General features: G+C 40.0%; 1 protein-coding gene across 4 annotated transcripts in view; it reads left to right on the forward strand.

Moving 5' to 3' along the window:
• The window catches only part of ARMC8 (armadillo repeat containing 8), a 150,767-nt gene that overhangs the window by 28,642 nt on the left and 109,239 nt on the right, over positions 1–12,886 (forward strand). For 2 of the 4 annotated variants that reach the window (XM_006846611.1, XM_006846610.1), the window contains exon 2: positions 6,890–6,966. The exons of 1 other annotated variant lie outside the window; for it this stretch is intronic. In XM_006846611.1, the coding sequence (XP_006846674.1) occupies positions 6,890–6,966 (77 nt within the window). Of the gene's footprint in view, positions 1–6,889; positions 6,967–12,886 lie in introns of those variants that run through there. One more of the 4 variants, XM_006846613.1, reaches the window with a different exon arrangement.

Consider the following 12,886-nt stretch of genomic DNA (forward strand, 5'->3'; position numbering starts at 1 on the left):
TCAATTTCTTCTTTTGTTATTGGTCTGTTCAGGTTTTCTACTTCACTTTGTGTAAGTTTAGGTAGGTCGTGTTTATCTAAAAATGTATCCATCTCTTTTACGTTTTCAAATCTGTTTGAGTATAACTCTTCATTGCATTAACCTTTAAACTATCATTTTTCATCATTTAATAAATTCACAATTTCACCCCAAATCTTGAGTTGAACTAATGTCTTAATTTTTCAGTTAAATCCCATTTATAGCAAGTCTGGTTGTTACTTAGTAATTTGGCATTCAAACCCCTTCCTGGAGGCGCCTTTTCATTTGGCAATGGTTATAACCTTTTGATTAGCGGATGAGCACCTAACCATTGTGCTCAGAGCCAGGTTTTGAGAACTTGCTAACTCATTTCTTTGAAGCCATGTGCCAAGAAGCTGAAGTCATAAGTCTGACCCTGCCTAGCTTTGCTGTTTTTCAGACTGTGCTCCTTGAGTTCAGCTTCCTGCTCAGTAAATTGTACTCTGTTGGTTGGGAGGACAGAGGTATCACCATTTGTACAAATTCCTTACCTGCAGAAACCTAGTCCAAAAAGGCATGGGTTTTTTGAAGGGACCCTTCTAACTTCCTCCTCTCCAAGGGCAAAAATGATTTCTTGAATAAACAAGAAGTGTCAAGCTTAAATGAAGAAATGGGCTGAGTTCATCCACATTCCATAGACTCCCGTTGACCAGGAAATGAGAGAGAGAAGAGGGAGCGCTGGTTGACCCGAAGTGTGGTGAAACATGGAGACTCCTGAGGCCAGGGACAACCACAGAGCCACAGAGGACTAGGGCTGAGAGTAAAGCATCCAGCTGATGTGAAGTGAGGGGAGATGCACAAGAACATCCAGACATTCAGATAGTACCCATTTGACCTAGCCTTGATGGCTTGATGATCAGAAGTTGCCTAGAGGAAGATAAAAAACGTTTAACTAAAGAATTGAGCATAAATTGCTACAATTTGATGAACTTGACCTATACTTGTAGCTGTAGTAGCCCAAAATACCAAGTGAAAGGGAAGGAGTCTTCACATCAAGTATCAATTCTATCTCCTCTGTAGATAAGGACGGGCAACTTAGACATTGGCTACCTAAAATGAGGGGGTGATAAAGGCACAAAGTGAGTGGCTTACAAGTTTTCAAAAGGGAGTTTAGTTTAAGAGTGTGTGGAGGAAGGTAGAGTCCCCACTGACTAATTTGGATCTTGTCTAGACGGGTCTGGTGAAAGGGATGGGGATAAGATTTGTATGATTCAACGTGAGTAATTGTTATCATGACTAATTGCGACAGTCACAACTGTAAAGGTAGAAGTTTTGTAACAAAAATAGGGAAGTACTTAATTTTAACAGTTCAGAAACTAAAGGAGAAGAGCACAAGCAGAATGTGGGACCTTATCCAGAGAAGTAGCAACACCAGAGATGGAGGCAGAGATGAGGACATGGAGAGAGGGAGCAGCTGAGGACTCTAGACTCATGAAAAGAGAGGGACTGGGTGCTGGCAGCCAGGAGGCAGGTTTGCCCTGGGTTTTTTTTTTTTTTTTGCCCCCCCCCAAAAAAAAAACACCCACCACCAACAAGAAACAGAGGGAATAGAAGCAAATATTGTTAAATGATGATGCACAGAGGAGATTGTAATCATTGCAAGGAAATAATGGTGTAAAGTTGATGTTCTACCATGTAAACTGCCATTCAGTTCACAATAAAAACTAAAAAAAAAAAAAAAAATCCCCAAAAGAGAAAATACCATTGCTTGGATCAGGCACACCTTAGTCCTCAAACTGATATCTTTGCTCTTGAACAATTAAAAAGAGGTCTTATGCAGCAGATTTGCCTAATGCAATATGTCATTTGATTTCTTGACTGCTGTTTCCATAAGTGTTGTTGATTGATCTGAGTAAAATTAAGTCTTCAACAACTTAAAAAAAAAGTGTCCAGCTTAGACTCTCCCTCCTCAGCCTCCACAATGTTGTTGACAAGAATGAAAAGGAAAGGAACCCCCTAATTTTTTCCAACCTGAGATCCCCCAACATTTAAATCTTCATTTCCATTTTTTGCTTCATGACCATCAGGATTAAGTTCTTTATCTCCATTTACATTAACTGTACCTCAAGAAGGCCAGGAATGTAGGATCATTCCTCATCCCTGTGTACTTCCATTTACTTTTCTGTCTAGACCCCTGTCTCCCCTGTGCCCTTTGCCTCTTTTTAACCCCTTCTCTGAACATTTCATTTATCTTTTTACTTGGTCTGAAACTGGACTTTTCCCCTGATAACACGTGTTCCCCTGCTTTCTCCTTCAGCCTTCTCAGATAAAAAGGTGAAAGTAGAGGTCTTTCTTGTTCCTCTTTGCTGTTTGCTGGCTTTCCTTCTTCCATAAAAATTCCAGTTTTGAATCTCATTGAACTCTATGTGGGAACATGGTGACTGTGAGTTACAAGGTCCAAAGTTCAAGCCTGCCAGCCGCTCTGCAGGAGAAAGATGAAGCTTTCTGCTCCTGTGAAGATTTAAAGCCTCAGAAGCTCTATATGGAGTCCCTATGAGTTGGCACTGACTTGGCAGCACTTAAGAACAAGATTCTATGCCATAACTATCTACCAATCCCTTTCTATTATTCCCCCTCATTTCTTTAAAAGTTAGCTCCTACTCGTGGTTGCTTACTCCGCCTACCACTACTGTTGTGGTACTTTATAGAAAATCCATTGTCCACATAAACAATTTAAAAAAAAAACTCTGGATGTCTACAGTGATTATAGCCTTTGTATCACCTTGAGGTACCTGCTCCCAAGGTCATTTCCTGATGGGTTTGGCTTTATTATACCCATGGCAGTTGAATTGACTCCAACGCATAGCAACCTTATTGTGGTTGTTGAGTGTCGTTGAGTCAGATCTGGCTCATAGTGACTCTAAAGGGTTTTCAAGGAGCGTCTGGTGAGTTTGAACCTCTGACCTTGTGGTTCAAACAGACATTGAGGTTGAGTGCTTATCCTGCAGCACCACACCAGGACTCTAGCAACATTAAAGGACAAAATAAAATAAAACTGCCCCATAGGGTGTCCAAGACTATACATTTTTACAGAAACAGATTACCTCATCTTAAGCAGAGTCTGGTGAGTTTGAACTGCTGACTTCCTGGTTAGCAGTCAAGTAAATAAACACTCTCTAATTTATTCCATCTTAAAGAAAACAACAAAAAAACAAGAATGTAAAGGCTCTCCCGATCTCACATTTCCAGCTAGCTACTACCTTATTTCTCCTCGAAAGAATTGTCTAGGTGAGCTCTGGTAGCGTAGTGGTTACGAATCGGGCTGCGAACCTTAAGGTCAGCGGTTCGAAACTACCTGCCGCTCCGCGGGAGAAAGATGAGGCTTTCTACTCCCGTAAAAGTTTACACCCTCGGAAACCCTGTACAGGGTCGCTATGTGTCGGAACCGACTCGATGGCACTTAACAACAACAACAACAACGCTCTAATTCTTCTTTTATTCTCTTCTTGAACCTGCTCCAAGCAGGCTTTGTCTCGCGTACTCTGCCCATAGTACTTTTGTCAGATAACTGATGACCTCCATGTTCCTAAATACAATGGCAGATCTTGGTCATCATCGAATGCTACACATCAGTAGTAGATGACATAGTTCATTTCATTACATTCTCCTGAAAGCGCTCATTTGGTTTCCTGGATTTCTTCCCAACACACTGGCTGTCCAGATGCCTTAGAGCTCAGTCTTCAGGTTTTGTTCTAGACTTTGATGTCCAATTGCTAGCTTGACATCCTTACTTGGATATTAATCTAACATGGCCAAAATTGAACTTTTGATCTTCCCACTCAAACCTGTACCTCCCACAGTTTTTCTGATCTCATTAATAAGCAACTAAATCTTTGTAAATGCTCAGGTCCCAAACTGTAGGTAAGGATTTCAAGTTTGGCAGTTGGATGTATAAGTCTAGAGTTTGTGAGTGAGTTGTGGGCTCAAGATACAAATCTGGGAGTTTGAAGATATAAATGGCAATGAGTTCACCAAATGAGTGATCTGGATAGAAGTAGCATGTGACCCAGCAGTTCCGCTCCTAAGTTTATATCCAAAAGTTTGAAAGTAGAAACACCAAGATTTGTACACCAATGTGCATTACACCACTATTCCCAATAGTCAAAGGTAGAAACAACCTTAATGTCCATCAGTAGATGAATGTATAGACAAAATGTGTTACACACATACAATGGAATACTACTTAAGCAGTAGGAGATGTGAAGTCTTAATATGTGCTACAATATGGATGGCACTTGAAGACATGCTTAGTGAAATAAGTTAATCACAAAGGGACAAATATATGACCTCACTTATATAAAAAAACAAGAATGTTTTTTAATGGTTACTAGGGGCTCATCGAAGGAGCTCTGGTAGCGTAGTGGTTACGAATCGGGCTGTGAACCTTAAAAAGTCAGCTGCTCGAAACTCCCAGCTGCTCCACAGGAGAAAGATGAGGCTTTCTACTCCCGTAAGGATTTACACCCTCGGAAACCCTGTACATGGTCGCTATGGGTCGGAACCGACTCAACGGCACTTAACAACAACAACAACAGGGGCTCTTCGATGGAAGCAAGCGTGGCAACAGTAGTGAGGTTGGCCCAGGATCTGGCAGTGTTTCGTTCTGTTGTGCCTAAGATTGCTGTGAGTCGGTACCGACTCAATGGCACCTAACAACAACAAAGGGGCCGGAGAGAGTGGAAAAGAGAAGGTTAATGGTGATAGAATATTGTGTTGGGGTAAAGTTGCACAAAACTTGAATGAGTTGTGAGATAGCTATATACATACAATGATAACCTCTGTTTCAGTGCCCGTGGCAACTAATATACTTGGGGATGGTATGCATGTGTTGGCTTCACATCCCTGTGGCTATGATTGTAACATTGATTCCTTCTCGTTTCTGGTCCACCCTGGTGCACCCTTAATCCTTTTCTAAAACTAACACCTCTGAAGAAATCTTTCTTGAATTTTCCAGTTTATTAACTCCCTCTGTAGTGCTGTGTTTATGTTGTGAATACTTCTGTTTTTTATTTACTATAAAATAAGAGTCCTTCTAACTGTGATTCTGTTATTTTGAGGATAAATGCAGGCTTTTAGGCTGTGTAAACAGACCCTGTTAACAGGCGCTCTAATGGTACCCTGCTCGGGTGAGAATTTCCATCAGTTTTGCTTGTTGCTACCACTGTGTCTTAATAAATGGGGCACAGAGTAGGTATTTTAGTTGTTTACAGGGGTATTTTGGTAGCAAGCTCATAATATGAATATATGCTTTTATTTTGGATAACTAAATTGTTTTTGTTGTTAAGTGCCGTCAAGTTGGTTCCGACCCATAGCGACCCTGTATAGGGTTTCTGAGGAGCAGTTGGTGAGCTTGAACCTCTGATCTTGCAGTTGAAACGGCTTTGCAATCTGGTATTAACCCATAGCACCACACCAGGACTCTAACTAAAATGTTGGAAAGCCAGAATTTATACTGTTGTTTTTGATAACTCAGAAATTTATGCTGATATTGTATCTTTGCAATTTAAGTTGTGGTTGGTTGGTGGTCATGTGCCACCGAGTCGGTTCCAACTCATAGTGACCCTGCATAAGGTTTCCAAGGCTGTAAATCTTTACGGTAACAGAAAGCATAATAATAACTCTTTTACTTTATTTGGGGTTCTGGGTAAATTGGAGAAGTTATTTCTTCCTCCCTATAATAATTTTTTGGTAATGGGTAACAGTACATAAGCATGCTTTTAGTAGGCATCAGAAAGAAAGAGCAAGGGACAAAATTCCCTTTCTCTGGTTTCTATACTTACGTTTTTTTGCTTTTAAATAATGTTAAGAGTTGCAAATTAAATATAAAAATTAAATATTGTCCCCACCCAAGCATTACAAGAAATCATATACAGAGCAAACTACAATACAAATCAGGCGAGTGTCTCCCTTTGCTCTTGTGTTGTGACTCCCCTCTACCCAGCCTTGTCCACTTCAGACTGAATAGCTCTGCTGCACCTGACAAGTCAGCCTAGTCCTGAGTTGCTTCTTCCTCATAGTTAGTCTGACAGCTCCTTGGTTGTGGTTTTTTTCTTTACTTGAGTCTGCGTCCCAGTAGTGTAGGCCTCTGCATCATTCCAGGACCTTCTTACACTACCCCTTGTTGACGTTTCCTGAAGTTCTTTTTCCCTTGTTTGAAATCCAGTTTGTCTCTTTTCTGGGTGCCACATGGAGGCAACATTCCTATCCATTATTTACATGCATATGACATTCAGGAGTTAATTAAGAAACTTAGCATGTTTCTTAACACACACATCCAGTTCTTTTGTTGACAAAAGTAGCAGGGCTTACCACAAAGGTCAGACTGTCCAGTTAGATTTTTAGTGAGAATAGGGTGTCTTCCAACTTTCTCATCCTATTACTGATCTTGTCACTAATTTTTCTCAAAACGAATGAATAATGCATGTACAAAAGTGTACTAAATCTTTCCCTCTATGATTCTACCTTTCAAATGAATAAAATTATCATATGTGTCTTAATTATGTTGATTTCCTAAAGTCTTCTGCATTGTAGAACTTGCACTACTTTCCATGACTTTCTTGTTTTTAAAATTGGATGTTCTTAGAAAAATACTGATCTTTGGCATCTTGAGCTAAAAGAACACTGCACTTTTCAACTGTTTTAATACCTAAGAGGGAGAAATCACTGTTTAATATTGAATAGCATAAAGGGGCATATAAAAATAAGTATTCCATAGAAATTTTAATGCATCTACCTTAAGTTAGAATATATAGCTATTTGATGTTATAGGTGATGCTGTGAATTTGTGATTTGCATGGCTTCAGATGTCATAATTTTTCCCCCCACTTTCTAGGAAGTAACAGCTAGCAGTCGCCACTATGTTGACAGGCTATTTGACCCTGATCCCCAGAAAGTTCTACAAGGTGTCATGTAAGTAGTATGTATTTAAGAGTCTATCGAAATTTTGTATGTTTTCATGTTTGAATCTGCCAAATGTAATCTGAAAATGCAGAGTTGTAACTTTTGTTTTCCATTTGGCATCTTTTTGGAAAGATCCCTTGACATTCATGATAACCTAATACTATACTGTAAGGACCTGTCTGTTGGGATAATTGTTAACTGACATGGTTAGTTCTTTTCTTTTAGAATACTTGGTTTACATTAAAAATGTTTTCTTTGGTGAATGTTTTCACTGCTTTAATATCCTGCAAAAACAAGAGAATAAAACTGATACTTTTTTATCATTGGAAAGGGGTTGGGAAAATAGGTCAATAGTTTGGTTGTAACTCAACTGTCTATTAGGTGTGAGTGTCTAGTGATGTTATAGACATCAGAAATTAAACAGTTGTCAATAGAAAATTTAAATGAACTCTTGATAACCTAAATGTCCTCCGTTTCTTCAAAATTCTCTTAATGTTTAATGATAAAAAAAATTTGTAAGCTTTAGTAAATGAGGTGATGCTTCTTTAATAAAATTAAGTGTGGCAGATGGGACAAGATTTTAAATGATCAAAAGATGAGATCTTTTTTTGAGAGGGAATCCCTTTTCTCTTTTTCCTTAAACAGTTAAGTTCTTAAGAAGGCCTGTGTTATGCTGCAACCCTTTGTAGCCCAAGGTTCCTCATGAGGCTGGGATATACTTAGGATTCTCTGTCTTGAATTCACTAAAAGAAGGAAGACTTAGGAGAGTCAGGATGAGATATATGTGGGAGAATAGTGTGGACACCCTTTGTTTTTCTTATACTGTCAGTGTAATCAGCCAAATAGTACCTTAAGATGAACTCTTGCTTATATGAACTCATAGCTAGGCTAAGGTACTTTGTTTACAGAAGTTTCTGTTGACTGCAACTTTTTTTCAAAGCCTTCCCTCCCCTCCCCGCCAAAGGGAGGTTTACTGAAAGGATGTCTTGGAGATTGTGAGTTTTTAAAGGGGAGGTAAGATAAAGTGAATAGAAATTGAACTGGAAGGAAGAGGAGCTAGATGGAGATTCCCTTGAGAGTAAGATACTTACTTGACACCTCATCTTCCTATCTTCTCAGATGACAGCAACAGCAGGACATGACAGTTCTTGTTTTCTTATTATGCTTCCCTTGCTTTGTCCCATTAAGGAGATACTAAGTAATTTAGCTCCTTTTTGTTGTTACCAAGGATTCTGACTCATAGCAACCCTGTTTAGGGTTCCAAGGAGCCACTAGTTGAACCCCGACTTTGACATTCTAGTCCAGTGCTTATCCTACAGCGCCATACCAGGATTCCTTTTAGATTAGTTTTATGATTACCAGGAAAAGTGGTATTAAATCTGTCTGCTAAATAAATCAGTTTGGGTTGTACCTACACACAGAGGTTAGTTGAGAATACAGGTTTAATTTAACACTTTTTTTTTCTTAACTTTTTATTATCAATTGGGGGACGGTTTACAGACAACACTATTAGCTCTGCATTCAGCAAACCATACACCTTGTTTCATCATAATGATTACAGACCATTCCTTGCAACAACATTCATCGCATTTCCTCCCTGTGGCTCCCCATTTACATCTTATATTTCACAAAAGAACAAGGCAAAAATATTTAATCTACACTTACAAAACAGAAAGTTATGTATTTTCATTAAGTGTCCAGAGGACACATTCTACCATCCAGCCTCCTGCCCACAGGCATCCAGCCATCTTGTCTGCTGTCACCACTTTTCTGGGTAGAGATTTCACACTCCATTCATGCTCTTCCTTCTTGACAGTTCTGGGGTCCTCTGTTCCTAAAATGAAAGATTACCTACTCCTTCCTTTTAGTCACACAGCTACAATTACAGTTGAGACCCTCGTAATTGATTCTCAGTTGAGTCATAAAATCCTGTCACCGTAGTCTCCATTCCCTTTCACCAGATCCATCTAGGAAAGAGGGAAACGATTTAGTGGGGTCTACCTTACCCCCCTTATTCTGAAACTAAGCACAATCATGAAAGCCAGCCACTTCATGCTTTTGTAGCTCCTCATTTTTTGATAACCAATGTCTAAATTTCTCATCCCTATCAACCCAGTACACTGAGGAAACAAGGTTGAAACTTGATTAGAAGAATCCTTCCATTTTGGTTAGAATTTTGAGTCCATTCATAGGCAGAAGTCTAGGTTGTTAAAGTGTAACAGTTTGCACTTGGTCTCAGTATGGGACATCTTTATCTTCCTCAGTTTGAGTAACAAGTCATCCAACCAGGTCAAATGGGTACTAGCTGTAATTTTGGGAATTCACACACACCTCCTTGCACTTCAAACCACCTAGCCACTTCTCTGTCAGTCCTAGCCCCTAGGGACTGTGTCATAAACACTCTTTCTTAAGACAAGCAGACACTCCTCACACATAGCCAGATAACTCTGTATATAAACAAAAAACGAACACCCCCCCCCCCCCAATCACTGCCATCAAGTTGAGTCTGACTCAGAGCAACTTATTTTGTTGCTAAGTGTCCTATGGTTGGTTCCAACTCATAGTGACCTTGTGTAGAGTTTCCAAAGAGTGGCTGGTGGTTTTGAACCATTGACTTTGTGGTTTGCAATCCAGTGCTTATCCTACAGTGCCACACAACAACTCCAGAAACTTTATAGGACAGAGTAGAACTGCTCCATAGGGTTTCCAACCGTGTAAATCTTTACTTGGGCAGACAGTCTCATTTATCGTCTTTGGAGTGAGTGCTGGGTTTGAACCACACCTTGTTTAGCAGACTAGTGCGTAATGCACTTTGCCACCAGGACTGTGTATTATTATGAATTAGGGGATGTATTATTATGAATTTAGGGCTATCCCCAAAATCCATTGCTGTCAAGTCTTTTTCGACTCATATCAGACAGCTTAGAACTGCCACACAAAGTTTCCATTTTTATATTTATGAAAGGAGACTGTCACATCTTTTTCCTGTTGAGTGGTTGTTGTGTTTGAACTGCTGACCTTTCAGTTAGCAACCAAGAGTTTAACCATGGCCCTACTAGGGCTCCTTCTGTTTATAGATAAATCCTAAATGGAAATACCATTTAAGATTCATCAGTAAATAGTTTAGTTGAAACTGTCAGACTCATTTAAGTGTTCAGTAAATGCTAATAGTAGCTATTGATGTTATCATTATTATCACTGTTATTATCACTACTGCAGTTGTTATATGAGAAAGCTACATTTATCAATCAAGGATTCTGTGTGACAGAATTGTATTTTGAGTTGTGGCAGATGTGAGTAGTTAATTTGAGTGCTACTTGGAGAAATTTGTTTCTTTACTGAAGAACACTGTAACTTCTCAAAAATGGACAAAATATCAAATACGGGATAAAAGAACAGTCGTTGTTGTTAAGTGCCGTTAAGTCAGTTCTGACTCATAGTGACCCTATATAGGGTTTCCAAGGAACAACTGGGAAGAGTATGTTATAAGAAACAGTAAACATGTAGCTTGATAGTTTTGTAAAACCAAACCTACTGCCTTCCAGTTGACTCCAACTTAAAATGATCCCATATTGTTTTGTTAAGTGCCGTTGAATTCCTTCTGACTGCTAGGACCCCATATAGGGTTTCTGAGGAGTAGCTGGTGGGTTTGAACCACTAACCTTGCAGTCAACAGTTTATTGCTTATCCTACAGTGCCACACCAGCAGTCTATACAGGACACAGTAAAACTGCCCCATATGGTTTCCAAGGCTGTAATTTTTTGGTGCTGTGGATTAATGCGCAGGACTGCAAAGTCATTTTGAACCACAAGGTCAGTGGTTCAAGCTCACTAGCTGCTCCTTGAAAACGCTATATAGGATTGCTGTGGGTTGGAACCAACTCGACAGCAGTCAACAGTGACAACAATCTTTATGGAAACAGACTGTCCCACATCTTTTTCTTGCAGAGTGGCTGGTGTGTTCAAACTGCTGATTTTTTGGTTCACAGCTGAATGCTTTAACCACCACACCACAAGGGATCCTTTGAAAACTTTATTTCCTCATAAAAAGTTATTTAGTCTTAGACATACTTTGCTGTCAGCTAGACAGATAAGAAAGATTGGTTTTGTGAAGGGATGATGGACTGGAGCATGGGCTTACGGTTTTAATATTTCCTAGCCTTGGAGTTTTGGTGTGGCACTGTAGGATAGACAGTGGACTGCTGACAGCAAGGTTAGTGGTTCAAACCTATAGCCATTCCTCACAAACTATATACAGGGTCACACTATGAGTTGGAACCAACTTGACAGCACTTAACAATAACAGCAGTCTGGTACTTAGACAAGCTGTTTATTACCCCAGAGCGTCAATTGCATCATCTGTAAGGCGTGAATAGTACTGTATGTCTCTCTAGGTGAGTATGAGAATTAAATATGAAATAAAACTTCAGTGCTTGGCATGTTGTAGATACCTACCGGTTGGCACTTAAGTAATTAGTTGTTACTGGTCCTAATTCAAAACAACTTGAAAAATAAGATGATTTTTTTTCAAAGAAGAGAAAGGAAAATTCACATTAAAAATATCAAACATATAAAACAATCGAAACTGAAAGAAAAGAGTAAAAGCGACTCGGATTCTTGACTTGAACGTGATAATACTTGCAATTGCTACTTAAAAAGAACCAACAGATCTGTGTTGGAAGAAGTGGAGGCCAGGATGGCCAAACGTCTGTCATGATGTCAGGAGGGACCAGTCGCTGGAGAAGGATACCATGTTTGGTAAGGTGGAGGGTCAGAGAAAAGGAGGAAGACCCCCAGCGAGATGGATTGGCAGAATGGCAGCATCAGTGGGCTCAAGTGTGGCAACAATAGTGAGGTTGGCCCAGGATCGGGCAGTGTTTCGTTCTGCTGTGCGTAAGGTCGCTATGAGTCAGTGCCGACTCGATGGCACCTAACAACAACAGTAACATACTAAAATGTGCTTGTAGTTTGAAAGGGACAGGTCAGCTTTTCACTTGACTTAGGGGCATAGGTGACCTTGTATGCATAGTATGAATTGGTGAAGCTTCTATTCCCCCAGATAGATCCTTTCTAACCTAATTCTCTCCTGAACTCTGTCACTACCTGAAAATCTGAAGATTTATTTCATTAAAAAGGCTTTCTTTCAAATTGCAGAGACATTTAGGATACTTTAGCAATGATTCTCAAAATGCTTTGGATTTAGCAGATCTGGAAGGTCTGAGAATCTGCATTTTTTTCATCAGCATCCAGATAGTTCTGCACATGTGTCACGGACCACACTTCAAAATCCAGTTGCTTCGGGTGCACGAGTCACTGACTAAACAACAGGCAGAAAGGTGCAGTGGAGGATTTGGGACAGCTTGATGACATTCTTGTACTTCTAGTGTGGTGGAGAAAGAGAGAGTATACCAGTAAGAGGCAGGCAGAACAAAGGAACAGTTTAGTCATTTGATTTGTCTGTCTCTGGGATTGTTTATAATTGGCCATTGACAGCTGTTTTACTCTTTGTCTAGTTTGTTGTTGTTGTTAAGTGCTGTCGAGTCAGTTCTGACCCATAGCGACCCTGTACAGGGTTTCCGAGGGTATAAATCTTTACGGGAGTAGAAAGCCTCATCTTTCTCCCGCAGAGCGGCTGGTAGTTTCGAACCGCTGACTGTAAGGTTCACAGCCCGATTCGTAACCACTACTCTACCAGAGGGGGAAAATGTGCTACTTTTGTCCTTTAGGATAGGCCATTGCCTTTGTTACCTGCTTTGCAAGCCAACTTCTCTAGGAACATTTGCAGCTCTGAGATACACCTGGCCCTTTTGCTCTGAGGGGCAGAGGAGAATGGTTCTGTGGAGACACTAGATTTGATATTCATTTAGTCAGATGGTCGTCAGTTTGTGTCAGCATTATTTGTATGTGGTCAAGAGAATGCAAAGTGAAT

The sequence above is a fragment of the Chrysochloris asiatica genome, unplaced genomic scaffold, assembly GCF_000296735.1.
Source record: "Chrysochloris asiatica unplaced genomic scaffold, ChrAsi1.0 scaffold00028, whole genome shotgun sequence".
Taxonomy (NCBI): domain Eukaryota; kingdom Metazoa; phylum Chordata; class Mammalia; order Afrosoricida; family Chrysochloridae; genus Chrysochloris; species Chrysochloris asiatica.